Source organism: Hemibagrus wyckioides, linkage group LG06 (genome assembly GCF_019097595.1).
Source record: "Hemibagrus wyckioides isolate EC202008001 linkage group LG06, SWU_Hwy_1.0, whole genome shotgun sequence".
Taxonomy (NCBI): domain Eukaryota; kingdom Metazoa; phylum Chordata; class Actinopteri; order Siluriformes; family Bagridae; genus Hemibagrus; species Hemibagrus wyckioides.
The window spans coordinates 38,238,619-38,261,669 of NC_080715.1; the positions used below are offsets into that span (position 1 = coordinate 38,238,619).

At 40.7% G+C, this 23,051-nt stretch overlaps 1 protein-coding gene across 1 annotated transcript; it reads left to right on the forward strand.

The window, feature by feature from the left end:
* The first annotated feature begins 446 nt into the window (after positions 1–446).
* ube2j1 (ubiquitin-conjugating enzyme E2, J1) lies at positions 447–22,148 on the forward strand. The gene is made up of 8 exons (XM_058391762.1): positions 447–835; positions 9,146–9,219; positions 9,546–9,677; positions 11,258–11,342; positions 13,480–13,585; positions 16,162–16,291; positions 16,448–16,576; positions 19,841–22,148. Exons 1-8 carry the CDS (start codon positions 805–807, stop codon positions 20,102–20,104), a joined length of 951 nt encoding a protein of 316 aa, XP_058247745.1. The 5' UTR covers positions 447–804; the 3' UTR covers positions 20,105–22,148.
* Positions 22,149–23,051: the final 903 nt, after the last annotated feature.

The following is a 23,051-nucleotide window of genomic DNA, read 5'->3' on the forward strand; positions in this document are numbered from 1 at the left end:
ACATTTAACCAAGTACTGTGTCTGTATATAAATTCCTCTAAAGACAATACTGCTATAAATGCATTATTTGTTCACAGTGCTGATTTGATGCCACACCATTGAAATTTCACATTAAATTTGCATTTCTCTTGTGAAAGTTTGTAGAGATTTGTTCCTTGGAACGCAGCATATGTTTGCTGGTAACATGCTGCTATTTCTAGAGCAAAACCCAGCCCTTGGGGGTGGGACATACACATTCTAAAAGCATTTAATTGGACGAACACAACATAAGTACAGGATGAGTCATGAAAATTATAAACTTAAATTGGCAATGTCAGCCATGTCAGACTTTTTGACTATTGCTGATTATTTTCCTGATATACTATCGTATCGGTGTGCACAACATTAAGGGATAATTACAAAAAGCGCTTGAACTTGGATTCAAGGGGCACTTCCAAATGGTATTTAAATAAAGTTTTGGAATTCAAAATCGCTAAGTTTGTTCCTGCTTTCGGTTTTTCCGCGCCTGTTAGGAAGCGAAGCGGGGCAGAATTTCAGTTTCTCACCGCGGAGGAGCCTCTGCCACGTCAGATTCTACACACCATCGGGGCAAACAAAGAACAAACAAAGGCAGCTCGGCTTTTAGGACTTACTAAAAACACGACACTGCAGCTAACAGGCTAATTAGCAGGCATACACAAGCTATAGGTCGCAAGGAGGCCAAAGCTAGCAGGCTAACAGGAGAAGAAGCTAGCTGTCTGGTGTGAGTTTGGGATAAACAAAACACGTCGTTTTTTAATTTATTTTTTAATTTATCGTGCCAAGATGGAGGGGAAATACAACCTTAAGAGCCCGGGTAAGAGATCTAACTCAGGATTACTTCCAAAATGTATAAATGTGTCATTTTAGCTTGGTTTACGGTTAGCAAGCTAGCTACCGGGCCAGTGTATTTACTGCAAGTTTGTTTACCAGGCTTTTTAAAAATAACTTTTTAATTTAGTACAGATCTTGGGTTGCGGTTTATTTGTCTTTGTCGTTAAGATAGAGAGCTAAAATAATGTCTACAAAGCGTGTTAAAACACCAGTGCTGAAGAGGAAGCTAATAAAAATGTGTTGATTAGTGAAAAAAGGCACATATATGCATATATTTGTGGGTTTTTAATGGTATTATTATCCTAGATTTTGTTCACGTGATCGATTTTTTTTCCCCCTTCTGTTTCCTTGTTTAATCACATGAATTAGGAATTATTTAATATATTACTCTAGAATATAAAGTGACTTGAAGTGATGTTACTCCCTTTAAACCATATGTGATACATTTCCTCTAACAGCATGTCTCAGTGTTGTATTCCTCTCACACAACAGCAGGAAAGATAATAGAGAAGAACACGTTATACTTTTTATCTGTTTATAGTTCCATTTCATGTTCGGTAAAGTCAGCGAATACCAGTGAAGTTCCTGTTGTTGTTGATGTCAGAGGTTTTTGTTTTCTCTCTGTTGAAGACAGGGAGAAAAATAATCCCCACACACCCCGTCATGAAATTTGTTACTCAGTGCTGACACTTGTGTAAATGATAAATAAACGTTTTCTGATGAAAAATGCCATCACATCAGTGTTGTTTTCGGCAGCGATTTAGTCAGGGATAGAAAATAACAAGCTACAAGATTTGAGTGGAGAATTCTGCAGTGCTGTGGCAGATATGATGAGTGTGACAAAGTTATCTAAAATGAATTTTTGAAATTGCTTTTGCTTATTGTTGTTTTTGTTCCTTTTGGCATTTTGTACCCGCTGAAAATCCTGTTAAAACCTCAGTGCGTATTTTATTTTCTAACCATAAATCCAGCCATTGTCATGTGAAGCACTTTAGGATGACACAGGTCTATCTGGAGTTAAAAGCGGGGTGTGGAATGACATTAAACATTTGCACTTAACATTTAAGTGCAGTGTCCAATGCCCTTATTTGTTTCTTTAGAGAGAATCCTGAATTTAAACCAGGTACAGTGTTAAAATATAGTTTGTAAAAATGTAATTTGTTCCTTGCAGATGGAATATAATGGAGTATTGTTATTAGCAATAGTAGTAGTATTGTGATTAGTATAACAAGAGGAGGATGTTAGATCGTACACGAGTTATGTGTAAGAGAACTGAGCACCTGTTGAAGGTGTGTTACACAAACAGGTGGCTCACTTCACAGGCTGTGCTATAAACCATGATAGACTGGTTTTCCCTTTGGCTCAGAATCATTACGGAAACTTGTCCTTGTACGGAATGTCCTGTCTTTGTTACCTATCTCAAATTTATGAACAATTTAAAAAGAGTAAGGATGTTATCTTTGTATATTAGTACATTTAGATCATTATGGCAGGCTGTAGGTCATGTAGGGTAAGATAGTTAAAATGAAACACTCATATTTTATAAGGCAGTGTTTGATTGGCAGTTCGTTAGCAAACCTGTATTATAAGATAACATCGCTCCCTTAAGGTTATATGGTGTAATAAATAGAATTGCTTTATAATAAATATACTAATTTGTATTGTTATTGACATTTGTATTTAATCTAGACAAACAGTACACGTGTAAATCATCCTGCCTAAATAACTCTAAAAGCTGAGGGTATAATAATGTTTGCAGCTGTGCAGTCGGGAGCTGCTTGCAGGCAGTGGCAATCCTGAAATCTCTGCATTAATGTGGATTTAACAGTGAAAGCACAATATGGAACTTTACAGAAATTGTCTAATGTCCACACTGTTGATCAGAGGTGTGGTTAACTCTTTTCTGAATACTGTGACCATCATAATCTGCATTAATACACTTCATTAGATTATCATACTTCTGAGTTTTGTGTTAGGGGATGCAAGCTGCTGTGATATGTCTGGCCTAATGTATCTCTAAGACGGTCCCTCATGGATTATGTTAACTTGCATAAAATGTCTTTATTGTGATGTACCATTATGTTGACACACCTCTTAAGAGTGTTTTTTTTTTTTTGATGATTTCTTTGCACAGCACTCTGGGTATCCCCTGTAGTCCAGAGCGTTTGTAGGACACTCGAAAGCCGTTCATGTGCACTGTAATTTCCCACATTAGGGGTCCATTCACCTGCCCTCTTCCGGACATGTCCATTATGTATCTTATCACTTATTTGATAAAGAAATGTGGTGATCCTTATCTAGTTTTCTTTGGTGCTCTTCGCAAAACATCCCCCAAAGCGTACATATTTACACCCTGTGTAGCTGTTCTGTCTGATGTTCCTTCCAAATTTCAGATTGGGATGGAAACATACCTTTAGTGAGAGATAGAGGCAGCAGGGCAGACAGCGACTTAGCTGTCATAATACCGTATATCACAGGATTTGCCAGGACAGCACTGCGTCTCCAAGGAACGGGTCGAGAGTTCACACGCTCCTCTTCATAACCCACAGCGACCGCACTTGTCTCTTCCTGTCATCTCCTGCAAGCAGCCAAGTAATGCCTCCCACGTTCACAGCTCGGTTTTCCGCATGTTTTATCACCTCGTTTATGAGTGTGTACACACAGCTTAGCACAACAGGAGCAAAAAAAGCTTCCGAAATATTGAGAGTGACCAGATGATTGGCTTTAACCAAACTAGTAGCTTTTAAGGCCTGGAGCAAGCACTTCTGGACTTAGACCCCTTAAATGATGGCCATAAATACTAGCAGACAAACGCTTTTGCTCATGTGATGAACTGCATTAACCTTGAGCAAACAGACTATTAGCAAAAGCTTGGGCTGAAACTAAGAGTAGGAGCAGCTGCATAATGCAAATGGACAGATGTACAGTTGTTTCATGTCCTGATTTAAGCCTCCTGATCTGCAAATGCACAAGCATGCAAGCATAGAGTGGTGCTTTCATGGTCTGCTTGCTGACTGAAATATGTAACCGATGGCGAGTTGTTGGGTAAGTGGAATGAAAATGAACCATTTTACAAAATTGTTCACTTTTCAGGAGTAACTTGGTGGTGGTGGTGATCTTGAAAGCAATCCCAGGTTCCTTCTGTTTGCTGGGAAACACGTTTCATATCTTTTCGCTTGCTTTAACTTTTAGGACTACACTTCCCTTCAGCTTATTACACCTCTCAGTGGGAGGCCGAGTGGGAACGGAGACAGCGTGAACTCTTTATTGACTTGTCTGTGTTAGTCCGTCACCGCTTTCTTGACTCCACGGAAGCCTCACTGGCATTTCTGTGGCAATCCATATCCAATCCTCTCTCTCTCTCTCTCTCTCTCTCTCTCTCTCTCTCTCTCTCTGACTCTCTCATTTCTGTTCTCCTGCTCTCTTTCTGTCTCACTTGTTGCCTGCTGATCAAAGCCTGTCGAACTTGTCTCCAGGCGCTCATTACCCAGCATGCCTCGCACACGTAGCGGCATTCATAATGGGCTCCTGCTGTGCGAGAATCCGAGCAGGTTCAGTTTTCTGTCTCTCTCCATCGTGTTGCGGCTTTTCATCAGCAGTGTAGAGGTGGTATAAGACGTGTAGCTGGAGGAGGCTGATGTGTAGACCACAGCGCTAAGTGACCCAGCAGAGAATGTTCTCTCTGTAATGAGCTAAGGGGAATGGACGCTACACACACACACATCTAGTGGCCATGCATTACAGAGCTGCTTGAAATTACAGTTTTTTTTTACAGTACTTTTTTCTGTCTCACCTTTGTTAGTCATTATTTCTTTCCTCATGGTTTTCCTCTCTTATTTCTTTCCTCCATCTTTCTTCCCGTTTTTTAATTTTCTTCTTTCTCTCGTGGTCTGTCTGTGTGTCTGTCTGTCTTCCTTCCCCCTCCTCGTTTAGGTTTATTGAGAACAGACTGATCAGCAGTTTGTTCAGTAGAGGGATCACTTTTTTCACGTTTTTCAGCTACAATAAGAGATGTGCTATGAAGTCTGTAGCACTGCTGTTTCTATCACTTCAACTGCTGTATATTTCACACTGACTCTTTAATTAGGAGTTTGAAGGTATTAAACTGAAGCCCTGCTTCCTCTCACATCACTAATCACAGCATAGAATACTGAAACTGCGCTGTGAACGTGATTTAAATTTGTTTTGTCTCCTCTTTGCTGCTCTCACTCTGGTTCATGTGGCCCTCTGATAATGTCCTTCAGCCTCTGTGACTAAACGGGAATAAATGTGCTGCTCAGCTTAAGCTGGAGAAGGGCAGTAAAAGTCGACGAGTTCTTCTGAACCTCAACAGCAAGCAATTCAAAGCACATAATCATCCATCTCCATGCTGCTGCTCTCCCACAGCACACTGATTTGGATGAAGAATGACAAGACTGTTTTTTTTTTTCCCCCTTTTTTTATCTCCTTTATAGAGAAATGATTGCATCATTGTGGCAGGAAAAAGACATCTCTCCTAATCAGTTGTGTCAACAAGCCATAAAGTAACAGACTTCACTCCTTTCTTTTAGCAGTGTTTATGAAGCTTCAAACAAAGCTCAAGTGTATATGCAGCTTCAAACACCGCTCCAGCATATATACAGCTTCAAACAAAGCTCAAGTGTATATGCAGCTTCAAACACCGCTCCAGCATATATACAGCTTCAAGCACAGCTCCAGTGTATATACAGCTTCAAACACCGCTTCAGCATATATACAGCTTCATACACAGCTCCAGGGTATATACAGCTTCAAACACAGCTCCAGTGTATATACAGCTTCAAACAATGCTTCAGCGTATATACAGCTTCAATCACAGCTCCAGTGTATATACAGCTTCAAACACAGCTCCAGTGTATATACAGCTTCAAACAATGCTTCAGCATATATACAGCTTCAAGCACAGCTCCAGCATATATACAGCTTCAAACAACGCTTCAGCATATATACAGCTTCAAGCACAGCTCCAGTGTATATACAGCTTCAAACACCGCTTCAGCATATATACAGCTTCAAGCACAGCTCCCAGTGTATATACAGCTTCAAACACCGCTTCAGCGTATATACAGCTTCAAACACCGCTTCAGCGTATATACAGCTTCAAACACCGCTTCAGCGTATATACAGCTTCAAACACCGCTTCAGCGTATATACAGCTTCATACACCGCTCCAGTGTATATACAGCTTCATACACAGCTCCAGTGTATACACAGCTTCATACACAGCTCCAGGGTATATATAGCTTCAAACAATGCTTCAGCGTATATACAGCTTCAATCACAGCTCCAGTGTATATACAGCTTCAAACAATGCTTCAGCGTATATACAGTTTCAAGCACAGCTCCAGCGTATATACAGCTTCATGCACCGCTCCAGCGTATATACAGCTTCATGCACCGCTCCAGCGTATATACAGCTTCATGCACCGCTCCAGCGTATATACAGCTTCATGCACCGCTCCAGCGTATATACAGCTTCATGCACCGCTCCAGCGTATATACAGCTTCAAGCACCGCTCCAGCGTATATACAGCTTCAAGCACCGCTCCAGCGTATATACAGCTTCAAGCACCGCTCCAGCGTATATACAGCTTCAAGCACCGCTCCAGCGTATATACAGCTTCAAGCACCGCTCCAGCGTATATACAGCTTCAAGCACCGCTCCAGCGTATATACAGCTTCAAGCACCGCTCCAGCGTATATACAGCTTCAAGCACCGCTCCAGCGTATATACAGCTTCAAGCACCGCTCCAGCGTATATACAGCTTCAAGCACCGCTCCAGCGTATATACAGCTTCAAGCACCGCTCCAGCGTATATACAGCTTCAAGCACCGCTCCAGCGTATATACAGCTTCAAGCACCGCTCCAGCGTATATACAGCTTCAAGCACCGCTCCAGCGTATATACAGCTTCAAGCACCGCTCCAGCATACACTACCAGTCAAAAGTTTGGACACACCTTTTAATTCAATGTTTTTTGTTTAGGGATTTATTTTCTACATTCTAGAACAATACTGGAGATTTCAAAACTATGAAATAAACACACATGGACTTAAGTAATCCATATGTAATGACAACAAAAAACAGTCAGTTGTTATTTTAAGACAAAAGGTCAGGTGTTCTGGAATAGTTCTTGCAAGAACAGTATTGTCTTTGCAAAACCCATCAAGCACCATGATGAAACTGGCTCACATGAAGACCATCCCAGTAAAGCAAGACCAAAACTGACCTCTGCTGCAGAGGAGAAGTTCATTTAGAGTTACCAGCCTCAGAAATCACCAATTAACAGCACCTCAGATTAGAGCCGTTATGAAGGCTTTACAGAGCATCAGTAGCAGACATATCTCAATATCAAATGTTCAAATTATGTATTTCGGCCGCCTTCAGCATTGTTGTACAATGTAGAAAGAAAGAAACATCAGGAAAGACCATGGAATTAGAAGATGTGTCCAAACTTTTGACTGCTAGTGTATATACAGCTTCAGACGCCGCTTCAGCGCGTATATACAGCTTCAGACGCCGCTTCAGCGCGTATATACAGCTTCAGACGCCGCTTCAGCGCGTATATACAGCTTCAGACGCCGCTTCAGCGCGTATATACAGCTTCAGACGCTGCTTGGGGTTTCTCTCTCTCTTTTTTCACTGTTCTCTCTATTCTCTCTCTCTCACACATTTCCTCTTTCAGAAGTTTCTATCTGAAACCACTGAAACCATGAGTTTGAGCGAGCCTGGCAGCAGCTGGGTATCGCTTCTATTTTAAGTTCTTGTTTTTCATTCCTGTTCTTTACGCACGCAAATTAGGGCACAATTTTCCTCCTTCATTAACACATGCATGCCTCGACTCGACTTTGGCAGAACAATCAATCACGTTTCGCAATTTCCTGATTAACATATGTGAAGCGTAGTCCCTGGAGAACAAGACATGGAGTGTGGTGTTCCCTGTAATTGCCGAGGAAAAACTCACACTGTGAGAACGAAGGGAGCAGAGAGAGATAGAGAGAGAGATATCACTGCTACAGGGCAGCGGCTGGGAATCATCTGGTCTGAGACAGAACCCTTTCAGCTGGGCATCCCCAGATCTGATTTAGCCCAAATCTACACTTATGAATTACTCCCGCCTACAATGTATGCCTCAGTTAATTCTCATAAATCTTAAAAACTCTGTCGCCTAAATTTTGCCCTTCATGCAAGTGAAGAGAAAAAACCTGCACAAGTTTCTCTTTCTCTCTTTCTCTCTCTCATATCCAGTTTCAGCACAGAAGCAAAACACACACTTCTGCATGTTTAATTATTTCTCTCTTTTGGACAGTAATGATTAGAGCAGCAGGGTGATGTGGAGCTGGTGCTGTTCCATGGGCGCTTCCCTGTGGAGAACGTGAGCGAGGAGAACCCTGTGAAGCTCTCTTGTGTGCTGTAAATGGTGTTTATTATCTCATGAAGAGAGCAGCAGAGCATGGAGTTTGACATGAGGGATTTCTGTAAAAAGAACGAGAGAGAGTGAGCGCGACTGATGGAGAGAGACTGACAGACAGTGAGAGACGGGGAGAGAGAGAGAGAGAGAGAGAGAGATGCTTATAACACAACAAAAATATTTTGGAGCAAATGTTCTTGATGGTGTTCTTAGTCCCTGACCCTGTGAACTAGCCTAAGACTCGGAAGCTCTTCAGTAAGTCACCCTGGTATATCAGGGGCATCAATGCAATGCGGTAAACTTTAAAAAATAAGCATTTTAAACTTAACCGTATATTCCAAATCTAAAATTGCATTAATTGTAGGATGTGAAGTCGAGGTTTATCATTTTGTCTCGGGATGTGTAAATGTGCATGTGTTTTTGTTTTTTTTCCCTAAATTTATGGGAATTTTCACTAATTGCAAATTTCTTTTGTAAAAGCTCTTACCAGCGTAATAAATAAGCCTGTGTGTGTGTCTCATTATACTGTCAGTCTGGTGCTACTCTCAATTTCCACTTGACTGAATGCAGCTCTGCTGATGTATAAACAGAATAAATGGAATAAACAGAAAAATAAACGAAACACATTAAAGCAGGAGTTTGCTGCAGTAAATACTTTTGACTCAAGCACATTGAACACAGGGCAATTTACAAGCTGAAGAATCAAACTGTCAAAACTTTGAGCACAGACGTAATTCTGCAGATGTTTTTTTTTTTTTTTTTTTTTTTCTGAATAGATTTGGGTTTAACAAGTAAGCATTCTGCTTCTGCAGGCGAGAAAGTGTCTTTAAGATAATAACTCTGTTCTGTCGTATCTTTTGCCAGCGGTGAAGAGGCTGATGAAGGAAGCGGCTGAACTGCGAGAGCCCACTGAGCACTATCACGCCCAGCCTCTGGAGGTGAGCTTCAGCCGGCGAAATTCAATCAGGGCTTTTGTTAGCAGAAGCACTTCTGTGCTTCACCGCATTGTGAACAAAATAAACGACCTAACTGGCAAACACTTCTTATAGTAGAGAGATAATGGTGCTCATGGCTTCCTAATCGCATCACACAGCGAGATGGTTTTCACATCATGTTGATCTTGACTCAAAAGTGGAATAGGAATTTTAAACTTCAAAAAACGTGTCAATTTTTTTTTAGTTTTTCTAAGATATTATTATTCCTGACTTATTGCATATGTTCATATTGTGTTTTTTTTCCCCGTGTGTATCCATACCCCTCTCAGGATAATCTCTTTGAGTGGCACTTCTCAGTGCGCGGGCCTCCGGATTCCGACTTCGATGGGGGGATCTACCACGGCCGCATCGTTCTACCTCCCGAGTATCCGATGAAGCCTCCAAGCATCATCCTCCTCACTGTAAGTCGTTTCTCTCACACCTGCTTTACCCAAGTTTACATCAGTATGTTACAGAGTGCATAGAAAGATACATCACACAGAGAGAGCAAAGAGCAGAGTACTCAATTATTCACAAACAAACTTAATGAACATAGCTGATTCTCACTGTAGGCTATTCTTCATAAACACAGGGTCGGATTCCTAGTTTAGGAGTCAGGGCACTGGTCTGGAAGTTGGCCATTTTTAAGGATTGTCTCTTTCTCCATCGCAGAAACCTAGTGGATTGATAATCAGTGTTCCCTTACTGGAAATCTTGACGTCAGATTTTCTGAAATTCTCCTTTATCTACACGAGTAGTTTGTCCTCGTTGTAGCTCTCAAATGTTAGGGAGTTTTTACTTTTTTTTTGATGTTCTTTATATTGTTTGTTTGAGTCTAACAATTTTTAACTGTTTTGAAAAAAATTCACTAGCTAGAAATATTGCAAGAATGTGTAACAGGGAAAAAAAAAAGATATGTCCAAAAGATATGGGTCCTGGCTGTTGCTGATAAATGCCAGCGGTGAACATTTACAACAGGAGTCAAGTCATCAGTGTCCCAGTGTGTAGTGAGCCAGTGTTTTTAACTAGTGCCTGAACTTGTGTACGCTTTGTACTAATTTACCACCTAGGAAGCTCAAGAGCTGATTGAGATGCAGCCTTAGTTTTCTTTTGATGCTTCGAAAGTTCAAGGGTGGAGAACCCTTGCAAGGATTCGTCTATTGTTCATGTGTCTGTTGTGTGATAAGAGAATAAAGCAAGGCTCTTGGCAACACTAACACACACATTTTTCAAGGAAAATTCGAAAGTTGTCCTTCAACACTACATAAAAGATGCAAATCACCAGAGCAGTCAGTTAATTATCACAGTGTGCACTTTATACATCAATTATAATGCACTGTATAAAAATCCATTCAATCTATCTAGAATTATTCTTAGATAAAATGACTCTCATCATGTATGTGTTCACTCAGGTCTTCCTTTTGCGCCGTTCTCAGTTCAAACCAAGTCAGAAAATCAATACTGGTCCCATTCAGTTAGCCATTCATATCGGGAACCCGCTAGTACAGTTAGATAACAACTTTAAATAACTTGGGGCAAGTTTCAAAATCCTCCTCACCCATTTTTTTTCTTTTTGAGCTCTCTTCTCATCTCTCCCTCTCAGTTTTTTTCCCCTCCTCTCAGGAGCAATAGATGCAGTTAGTGGCAAAAGAAGGGACGCGATCAAAGGCTCTTCCTGAGAGCCTGATACAATGACAGATGTAAAAGCTGCTCTTTTGCATTGCTACCAAGGCTCTCGCTCTCGTACACCGCTGAAACGTTAGGGTTTGTTTACGCGAGTGGTGTTGATTTATTATTCCCTCGCTTGAAATGTAGACGTTTGTCATAGGATGTGCTCGTCATGCCGTTCCTCTCCCACTCTGTTTTTCCTTCTCCTCTTGATCTTCAGAGATCAATACGTGTCATTTTCCCCATCGCTCTGATTTCCAGCTTCTAATCATACTGTCTTATCCCCCCTCCTTCTTGATTATTTTAATCACTCTCTGAAACCCTCTTTCTGCAGCCGAATGGGAGATTTGAAGTCGGGAAGAAGATCTGCTTGAGCATATCTGGGCATCATCCCGAGACCTGGCAACCCTCCTGGAGCAGTGGGTACCACGCACACTAACACACCACGCTTCACTAAACATAGCAGCAGTCCTCTGTGCCCACCGGGTCCATCGAGCAAATGAGGAATTAAAGGGTTCATTTGAATTTAAATGAAGTCGTTACGCTAATGTCCTCGTGTCACTGGCGTCTTCCAGATTGTTCTATCAGCATGCTTTCGGTTTGCTCCTAATTGAAAAAACATGAATGGTTTGGATGAAATAAAGAGTCAGGGCGATGCAGAGGGCTGTTATAAACCACTGATTCTGTATCAGCTATTAAAGCCGCCTGCCTGTTAACTGGCACTATAATTCAATCAGAAACAGTGTTCAGTCTATTATCAGGAGATTGCGAGATCAAATCCAGAACTTCGAAAAGATCTACCTGGCTGAATGTTGTTTGGAAGAAGCATGTGTTAACCTTCATCCTCGCCGGGTTGCTATGTTACATTCACACACACAGTCTCCAGTCGCTGTAAGGTTCAGTCGTCAGGAGACGTTCATACTACTGGTTGCTATGGTAATGTTTATCAGCGGGAGGCGCAACTGATTCTAAATCCTTCTTGCCCCTAAATGAAACATTCTGGCGTATGTGTATAAAATTCAGCAGTGTATATCTGCATCATATCATATAGGAGATGAAAGAGAAGCAGTGCTCTTTGCCACGGATCACATGTGCTCTACTGTCTTCTCTCTCATTTGTAGTTTCTGCACCGAGTCGCTCCATAGTCACAAGTTCAACTTTTCTCACGCACACGCTTGCTGTCGCTCACGTCGCCGGAAGTCGGCAGCTCTTATTGAAAACAAACGATCTCTGGTCGCTTTGTCGCTGCGAGCCGCCGTGTTTATGAACGCAGCATTAGCTGGTGTGCGATAGGCGAGAGCTGACTGGCAGGTGGGAATTGGACACTAAATTTAATAGGGAAAACAAAGCCTCCAGCTGATAAGACGTCGCCCTGAAGCTTCGCAGAACTTTCCCAAGCACTAATTAGACTCCGAAGCCCTAAAGTCTGTACAGTCCTCTTTGTATATTTAAAAGTTTACATTTCAGGATGCATGCAGTGTAAAGGAGGATTAAATGCAAATTTATTTTTAGAGACTAGGGGCCTCCGAACTAGATTAATGTACTTTGCACTTTGATGTACTTCTCTAATTGCATTATGCCTGAAGTTTGTATCTGTCTGCATGATCAGTTTGCTTTACAGATTTGGCATCAACTACAGCAGCAGTAGTGCAATAGTCTTGGTTTTTGACACGACTCAGGAGATTTCCAACTTTTTATTTCCGCTGCGTTCTGGGTTTACAGCCATGAGTAGAGCTGAAGAAGGAGATACGCCTTCAGAACCAAGCCTATGAATATCTCTGAACTAAAGGAAGAGACAACAGATAGAAAAGTCATATCTGGCTACAAAAAAAGCATTTGCTAGCCGTGATATCTGCCAAAGGGCTGTCTTATTAAGGTGTCTAAACAGGTGCTCACAGCTCACAAAGCTTCACTGGAAGTCAGCTAGTTCAGTGATGCAACAAAGTTGAGAAGTTGGACTTGATGCAAATGTAAGATTTGGTGCACACACGATAGTGCACAATGTTTCTCCTTTATCTTGTGTGAGATGATGCAGATATACACTGATGAATTTTCTTCACAAACACCAAATCACCCTCCAGGATGTTTCATTTTAGCGGCAAGAACGGTTATTACCATGGCAACCAGTAGTAGGGATTCCTCCTGACGACTTGATAGTACAGTGAGTGGAGACTTCCTGTGATAAAATCACTGTGTGAATGTAGCTTAAGTGAGAACAGGAATTTGTCTCCCAGGATAAAATGGGAGAATAACACACTGCTGTTATATTAGTTACAGTGTAAAAAAAAAAAAAAAAAAGACAGATCCCCCCCTTGGCTCTCCTTCACCCCACTTTGAGGGCTGGTATTGTAACTCCTCCAGACATGAGGCTGTCGTCAGAGTCGTGTTTGAGGCAGAAAGTGCAGCATTACATGCTGTTATGTAACACCCCATGCAGCATCGTGTGGTGTCCTCTGGGAGCCATCATCCTGTTCTGTCCTCATCTAATACAGTGTGACAGATTTTCAAGGCCTTGTGTCGTGACTTTTTCTTTGTGTGTGTGTGTGTGTGTTTCAGTCCGGACAGCTTTAATAGCGATTATAGGGTTCATGCCCACAAAAGGAGAGGGGGCCATAGGATCACTGGATTACACTCCGGAAGAAAGGAAAGCCCTGGCCAAGAAGTAAGAAACCATTTCTCTCTCACTCTCGTACACCCCCCACCCCCACGCACCTTTTCTCAATCCATCCAACTCGCCTCCCATTATCAGATGTTGCGTCACACATTTTTGACCATCATAACACTCCAGTACTCTTGGAAAGACAAGCCCCTCTTCCTATAATGAAAGCACAACTACTAAAAGAAATACATTTTTATTGTCGTAATCATGATCATCTTCAAGCTTGAAGTACTGATTAAGGCAATGTGGAATGAGGGTTAAAGCAGATTACTGGAGGCTTAAAGGCATCTTACTGCACAAGGTTCTTAATGACTGGGTGTCGTGTAATTTTCTGGGCTCTTTATTTTTTGATTTGAGATGTACACTTCTACACATCACTGTAACAAGCAAGTCACTATTATCTGAAGGGTTTACAAGTCCCACCTAGTTTTATTAGCCCTGTGTTTGGCAGTATACTGTATAACTCTGTGTTGTGCTCCAAGTGGTGCAGTCGGAATAAAGTGAGTGAATGAAATGAGTTAATGTCAGTTTTAAGGCAGAGCAGATCAAAGTTTGCTTCTTTCACAGCTGCATAGGATATAGGAGCATTGTACAAACATCTTACATTATTAAAGGGATAGTCCATGTTGTCTGAAGTGGTTTGAACTGGAGCTCTGAACTCAAGAAGCTAACTCTGGGCTGTGAAAAAACTAGTTTGTTAGTTTAGGGTGAGGAAAAGATTTTGATACATTTTCATGTTTTGGCCGGTGTATTCCTGTAACATAACACTTTACTGTGTTACACTTAATAGCCTCGTTGTTGGAAAATCTCAAGTTCCAATCTCAATAATGTTGGAGTGATTCGTGACTGGGAGCCAAGGGAGTAAAATGACCCGTGACGCCGTGGGTGTTGAAATCCAAAGACCACAAAGGTGCCACTACTGGCCATTTAACCCTCAGCTGCTCACTATTATAAATGATATAAATGCATGTCTCTCTCTGTGTGGGGCTTCTGCCTAATACTGTAAATGTTAAATGCTCAACATGCTTCACGTGTTGCAGCCAAAAATGCTTGATTTTGATGCAACTCTTGTTCAGTACACTTGAATGTGCGTTGTTTTGATGATTTTACATGACATCATCTTGTCCCAAATCTGCAAAAAAAATCGGCTATGATTTTTAAAAATCAAATGTTTCTCTGAATATCGCTGAGTTTGCTTGATTTTCTGTTCAATCCTAGAGGGAATAGGATTGAAGGTGAATTTTTAATATTACAGGAGCATACAAAAATACAAGAATCATTAAGTCATTTAGATAAAGGTTCAAAGAATATAAAAAAGCAAGCAGGACAGTAAGAATACTGAATCAAAGTATGTTCAAGATGATTAAAAATCTTGTTATATAACACACAAGTGCACCACACAGTGAGTGTGTGCTTTAATAAAGGCTCCTCAGCCCCTGTCTTGACTTTTATCTTTCTTCTTGTGCAGCACATATGTTAGGAATCTGTCCTGAAACCTCGAGAGATTCAAGTCATTATCAGAGAGCCTCTGAATCCAGCATGTGTGGACACGCAGCATTTAAAGACTTTTTTTTTTTTTCCGAAGGAGCTAAAGTTAAAATAAAAGTTTGAGCCGAAGTATGTAGACGCAGACCAGATCAGCTATTAACACATAAAGATGAAGGTCTTGAGCACAAAGCCATCCAATTAACACCTAGAGATTGGATGAGTCCTGGTAATGAGAAGACACCCTGTTGAAAGAGGTGAACATCTATATATTTCACACTTTGTCTATGCTGGTGTTGCCTTTTTGCATTTTGGCAAAAATGGACATTTTTAATGGACGCAGAGGTTTCAGTGTCTTTCAGTCAGGTTTTATCAGCAGTAGAGAAAGCTGTAAAGCGTGGAACGAGCTGGTGAGCATGTACCAGTGTTAATCCAAAATGTGAGACTTTATTATCTACTTCATGACCATTTAGTAAATGGAAGCTCTGTAAATTTTGGAAATATTAATTATCTAACTAATAAAACACGTAGTGGCATGCTGTTATAGGAATTAGTGACGGCTGTGTTGGTTAATGAGATGCTTGCAAGTCCAAAGCCCCTGTGCCAGTTACTATAGAAACGATAATGTCTAACAAGAGCGTGATGATTTGATGAAAGATGTCAAGAGCTTGAGGTCAGACCCTGTGGTCTCATCTCTGATCTCTGAAATTGTTTCTCGAGTCAGATTCATTTTCTCACCAGTCCCTTGAGGAGCCTGACCTTTTTGGTTTGTCGCGTTGGCAACTTTGGAGCTTTCGGGTCGATTGAGCTGAACTCTGTGGCGAAATCCTTCTTGTCAATTATTTAGAGCGGTTTGCATGGGATTTCTACAATCTACTCTACTTATTTCACCTACTCTGAAATGTTAAACAAATCATGTATAAAGAGTTTGTCTGCACTAAATAATAATTAAAAATAATTAAATTTTAAAAAAAGGTATGCTGATGATGAGATATGGTGACCCCCCCCCCAAAAAAAAAAACAAAAAAACTTATCTAGTCGTAGATGGAACCACTTCCATGTTTTCTATTCTAACATGCCTTATTTGTTTTCAGGTCTCAGGATTTCTCTTGTGAGATGTGTGGATGCTCCATGCGTACAGCTCTGCTGGCACTGAGTCCCAACAGTGAGCGCCAACCTGTGGACCCTCAGGCTCAGCAACTAGCACAGCAGATTAGCTTTAAGGTAGATTCACTATGGCTGTATTTTCTGGAGAGGAACAGATTTGTTCATCTTTATTGTAACAGGATAGTAAGACAAGGACACATACACACACACACAATGCTGCCTTTTCTTTCCACCCAATTATAACCTCTTCTATACTCTTGTGTTTTTGCACAGGCTGAGTCCAGCACATCATCCGCCGCTAGCGGGAGTAAAGAGACGCCCAGCGTTAGCCAAACAGGCCAGCAGGAGACGAGCTCCAGCTCAGAGGCACTAGACAGCAAAGTGACGGCTCCGGCCGAACAGGTGGGTAAAAACGTGCAATCTGATCTCGCACGTGACACACACATGAGCTTCCGGATGCGAAATTCTACCAAACCCCAGCCAAATACACACTCTTGCATCACTCACGTTTCCTTCCCACTTACCCCTGAGGGCTACAGCACATGCTTTTATCACACGACAGAAACATGGACGCTGTTATGCAGTCCAGGCTGCGGGCTGTGTTCCACTCTACTTCATGTGTAACCGGGTTCCACTGTTTCCATCTCAGGATTAGTCACTTCCTGTTCAGTACAGAGGAACACACACACACCCACACACACACTGGGGCCACACAGTTGCGGCCAATTTACTCTCCACTGATCCCTCCAGCGTTTTCACAGACGGAATGAAAAAGTGTGATTGCGGGACCTAGCTGCTTTAGGGGCGATATGAAGGAGAGAATGCACCACATCTTAGTGCTTTATGTAACAGACATCTCAACTGCCCAGTCATACATGAGAGGGAGAGAGAGAGAGAATTTCTTATTATACTCATTGCAAAGCATTTCTTCAAGCAGGATCCCACCAGTAACACACCAAAGCCCTAGTGTACAAGATCTTGCAGTACGTTTGTGTATGATCCTACTGAAATCACAGATTAGTTCTTGTTATTTGAGAATGCACTAAATAAAAAAAAAAAAAAGCCAAGTGAATGTAAAATGAAATGAATGAATAAATCCAGCAACACTATATTTTCTGAAGTATAGAAACGCACGTTAGTCTTAAATTTCCCTTGTCTTTTCCTAATTATACAATAGTAATTCCTTCCATACTGCTGATTGATTTAGTAAGGATGATGTAACCACCCTTACCAAAGCCAGTGTCCGCTTCCTTGATACGGCACTTCACAATCACAACACACATCCTCGCACATCCAGTGTGAAATCCCTTAGAAGCACTGTATGTAGTAGCTCACTGGTGCTAGTGATTACAGCAGCCATCTGCAGAACTGCTTTCCAGCTGTAAAAGTGTACAGCTTTCCTTATTTCTTTCTCTCTCTCTCTCTCTCTCTCTCTCTCTCTCTCTCTCTCTCTGTCTCTCTCACACCGGTAACCTTTTCATCAGGAAGTCAGATCGGATCCCAGTTGAATTAACTCTGTCACTACGCATGGTGGAGTTTCTGAATCAATCAAAGGCACCTAAGCAGAAGGCTACAGTTAAGCCCCTGAAACCTGCAGCGTGGCAGCATGGCAGCAATGAATGCTAATTGCTAATTCAAATTTCTAAAACATAATACAGCTACGTATGTCTCAGTAGGCAGAAATCACTTCGAGGCTTTGTGAGATTTATTACAAAGTGGATGCCATAATCTAGTTACTTTCTGCTTTATTTAGCTGATTAAACAGGTCTCTCAAGGTATTCCTGTTTCTGATTATGAAACCTATAAGAAGCTTTCATGAGAGATAATCAATAGCTCATGAATGTTCACTGTGTTTAGTTCTCGGTCTGTCCTCATATGCATAACTGCAGGTTTATGTGCAAATGTATATGACATGCTGAAGAAAATGGACACTATCATGGTTTCTTCATTTGTGCTACTACCATTACCCGAATGCTATGTTTTTTTTTTTGTTTTTTTTTAAAAAAAATATATAAATCTGGTTTCTAAGGAACCGTTCCACTTTGATGATAGCAAAGTCACAGATGTACTACAAGACATGGTGTTCAGTAGGCTTCTGAAGTCTGCAGTGGATTGTGATGCTACTCGCACGACATTGCATCAATCAATCGCATAAAATTGTAAATGGTTCCTAATCCCATCTTTAATCTGTATTGATTTTTTTCCCTCCATCTTGCTGACTCTTCGAGATTTCTTTAGAGATAAACAGGAAAGCATGTTTGAGTCTTCTTAGACACATCAGAATGACTTTGATTTGTGGGATAGGTGCTGGTGCCAGACAAGCTGCTTAATTTTACAAACTGATCATTTTTAGGGATTCTCCCTTGTAGCTATATCCAGAGCTTACTTGGAGTGATGAATAAAAAGGTTTCTGTGAACATGTGATCTGTGTGTGGAAACGCCATTTTGATGAGAATTGTCTGAATGGCATCGGTACCTCGAATAACCACTCTTTGAAACTGTGTTAAGCATCCCAGAAAGCACAACACATCAACTCTTGAAGCAGATGAGCTACAACAGCAGAAAACCACATAAGGTGTCAGCTAGGAATAGAAAGCTGAGGACAGCTGCTGTTACAGTCCTTTTAAGTATACCGAAAATATTCACATTTCCCAAAAGCTGTTAAATTGGTGGATTTGTTATTCTTGTTGAGTTGCTAAGTGTTTGCATACTCATCCTGTTTACAGCTTGAAAATTATAGCACTCTTTTAAAGGGGGGAAAAAACATCTTTAACTAGCTTCTTTTATACTGATTACAGTCACAGAGGAATCTGGCACACTCCACAGTTTTTCTTCAATTTGAAGCACTTCTGCCCAAGTATAAACCAGGCTCTATGAGCTAGTGTGTTTATTTATAGAGGTTAGTGATTATGCCCCGTTTCCATTTTTCATTTTCAGGCTGAAGCTAGCATGACCCTGTTAGCAATTCACATGTGCAATACATTCATCACCCAGAGCTGAGCTTTGCACTTCACAGGTAAATTCAACCTGAGAAGGTAAATTCATCTTCTGGGTTAATTGGGTGTTTACTACTCTGTACTCTCTATGTGAGGTCAAAGTAATGATTTTTAGCAGGACACTCAAACAGGATACAAATTTCCTCCTTATGATACAGTGATTTAATGTAAATGACTCCTGTGTTAACATGCAGTTCATTCACTACATCAGTAGACCGGTGCATGCAGTCTTCAGCTCGATGTGGATCAGCTATTTCCCCCAAATAATATGATACTTTATGGATTCAGTGTTTTTCCTTAATGAGAGACTAAAAAGTCGTCGTCTTTTCAAATTATATTGTAAATTGCTAGTTGAAGACTTCCTCGAACCAATATCTAGCCTCATAGTCTGATTCTGAAAATGAACCTTCTATTACGTTATATTATGCATTATCTTCTAATGAAATTGATTCAAAGTGACCAAAACTAAGTGGGATTAGTGGCATGAGGCACTAAAGTGCTGTTACATGATATTGGTTTGTTTCTGTTGGAAGAATGGTGTTCACTGCTCCAGTACTGTCCCTGAGACTTGTGGATAAATGACATGGAACTTTTTAAGATACCGAACCATTCATTTTTAAGACTTAACCATGATAACACTGAACTATTTTTGTTTGTCTTTTCCCTCCAGGCTGAACCGGCGTCCGAATCCGCCACCCCTCCTGCAGCTCCCAGCTCTCGGTCCCTGAGCCCTCGACAACGGCGCGCTCAGAACCGGAACCAGAACCAGCCGCAACGCCGGCCCACTTACCCAGCATTCCCTGCAGCAGCACAGCAAGATGGCAGCCACACAGGATCAGCTGTGCTCATCGTGCTGCTCACGCTGGCTCTCGCTGCCCTCGTCTTTCGCAGGATCTACCTGGCCCAGGACTACAAGTTTGACTACGAGCTCTGACCGGCAGAGTTTAGCTAACAAACTCCCACCAAGACTAAACCTAAAACTGCTGCCAACCTCCACCACCTTCCAGCTGCCACAATGTCCTCAGTGATGCCTGATTGTGCTTAATAGTGCATACCAAAGGAGGAGGTCAGCACATAGTGTACATTATTTTAAAAAGAATCGCATCTCGACTATATTTAGAAAAGAAAATGACTGACTCGTGTTGGAAATGCACACCTTCCAGGATTTACGGTTTTCCTTGGATTACATTGGGATACCCCCCCCCCCCCTTTATGCTGATATGTTAGTTGATTAGACTCTATCTGTTGTAAGCCATTTTATTTGAAGCAAATTTTTATTTATGAAGCCGGATAATTATAAACGGTTTTTAGGAGCATAATGCAAAAAATGTGGTATTCACAAACAAACTCTAATTGTATAAATTTATGCATAAGGAGACTAATATAATTAATTTATAAAAATCACCTAAGCAGCAATGAGTTACCTTAGCAGACCTGTGTTACTGAAATGTCTTTAAATCTGTTTGGGAGTGTATGAAAGTTAAGCAACTATTTTACTTAAAAACTTCCTCTAAAATGATTTGATTCTCATACCTCAGAGAAAATATCCAGAGCTGAGAGTGAATAGTAAATATAAATGTAGCTAGGTATTAGACTTGTTCTATATTGATTTTTTTTTTTTTTCCCACCTCCTTGCTATTTGCCAGTGAAGAATTCACATTGAACGCATGAATCATCCTAATAGAAAAAAAGCCCTGAGCATTTCTACCATTTCAGGTTTAAAAAGAATTCGGGAGTACATTGTTATTAGCTGTGAAGATGGGAACTTGCTGGCAATGACGATCACGACAACTCAGCTGGTCATTTATATAGTAATTCACAGTAAAGAGTACAACCCCACTTTCACGGTTCCATTTAATTTTTTGCTGGTTTAAAAAACCCCCCAAAGCTTACATTTATGGCTGAAATGTTCTGGTGGTATAATGATGTGATATTTTAAGTGTCTAATGTGCACTATATCATCATACTATTATTAGACTTCACATTCTTCAATGTATTGGGAAATATTCTCCATTTTCACTTAGCTCAGCAGAAAGCATGAGCACCTCACAAGCCCAGACAAGAGCATGGAAGACCAGAGGGCAGGGCTTCCAGGTAACGTCTGTTAATATTAATATGCGAGTGTTGAAAATGCATCTCCAGAATCATTCGGGATTACTATACCTATTGACCCATCCAGTCTGACTGCTTTTATGGTGTAGTTTTTGATTGACAACTCCAATGATTTTTGCATGTTGCGATTGCAAAGCTGCTACACTAAACGTAAAAAGGTTTGCAGGGCTGGTGATATAATACATTTGGAGAAAACATCGCTAGATATTATCACTGGCAGTGTAAGCCAGTCACATTGTACTAATGAATATAATAATGGAAATGAAACAAGAAGGGAATTGTGTTCTCCAGCCAAAGCTTTCTGTTATCATTGCCAAGTTGAGAGAGCCATACCCTCTGTTACAGGGTGCACACAACTTCTAGGAGAAAGAAATGATGACTTATAAAAAAAAAACAAAAAAAAAAACGGGTGGTCAGCAATATTGCATTCCTATAGATAGGGATTTTTTTAAAAAAAAACTATTAATGCGGTTTAGAAAAACTAATATATGTTATTACATAACGGACTTTTAAAGCTTTCTGATGCATGTGCTTTTGTTCAGGTAAATATATTGTCATGTTGAATTGCGCCCCGTCTAACATTCACTAAAGTTCACCATGAGTGTACTAGATTTAGACAAGCTCGTGCAGAACTCTTTAAATATGCTCTTAAACAACAAACAGCACACACACGGTTAGTGAGGGTTTAGCCAGGGCAAGTTCAGAAAGACCATATCGATCCTTTTCACCCGTCAGTTTATGTGCAGTGCTTTTAAATGTGAAAAGTTTTATGCTAGTGACCCTAGAAGTAAAATGGCTCGGTTTTGTGTGCTGTAAAAGCTGTTATATGATTTTTAACAAGAGGCTGATTAAAATTGGGAAAATGATTGTGTCAGTCTTTTTTTCTCTTCTTCTTTACTTTGACACAGGGATATTGGTTGCTGCTGTTATGAAAAGCACTTTACTCATAGTTCTCTACAATGTTGCCTACTTCAGAGATTTCTAGGAATCTATCAAACTTCCCTGTGGAATTACATTCTTCTAGGTAGTGTGCACTGAAGGAAGAAGGCGCCTAGTTCTGCCTCGTTACATCCCGCTGCTCATTTGGAGGAGAGAGTAAACTAATCACTTCCTCGTAAACTCATAATTCAGAAACTCTGATTACATCCGGCTTGTGCTGCATGTAGAGAAAATACCGTTTGCTAGCAGTGGGTGAGATGTTAATTATGAACCTCGCAAAGCAATTTCTCAATATTACAACCTCATTGTTGCATTTAAATGTGGATTCTTTTTGTTTAATATCACCGTGCTCGAATCTAACTGATCACAAAACACTTTTGAACTAATTCTCACCACCATGAGCTATATTTAACAAACTGGATAAGAACATGCTTTTGAACAGTATATTTGGTACATTTTGGAGAAAAATAAAAAACATTCATAGCCTGCTCATGCTTCTGGGTATGTGTATATTTATGTTTTAGAGGACTAAGCGTCAAATTACTTCATTATTACTGCATTTCACTATATAGATTATATTAAATTGACATCTTTCAAGCAGTAAGACTTTAACATGTCATCAGCTGAAACTACTGCGTCTTCTCAGTAATAATCTTGACTCGTACACCGATCAGGCATAACATTATGAACAGTGAGATGTGGAGTGATGATCTCATCTGTTAGTAGGTGGGATGTATTAAGCAGCAAGTGAACATTTTGTCCTCAGAGTTGATGTGTTAGAAGCAGGAAAAATGGGCGAGTTTGATAGGGGCCAAATTGTATTGGCTAGA

Excerpts from the sequence above, each read along its gene's own strand:
- ube2j1 (XM_058391762.1), top strand. The coding sequence starts at position 805 with ATGGAGGGGAAATACAACCTTAAGAGCCCGG. Across the intron at positions 13,586-16,161 it reads AGGAAAGCCCTGGCCAAGAA|GTCTCAGGATTTCTCTTGTG; the intron begins GTAAGAAACCAT and ends ATTTGTTTTCAG. Across the intron at positions 16,292-16,447 it reads CACAGCAGATTAGCTTTAAG|GCTGAGTCCAGCACATCATC; the intron begins GTAGATTCACTA and ends GTTTTTGCACAG.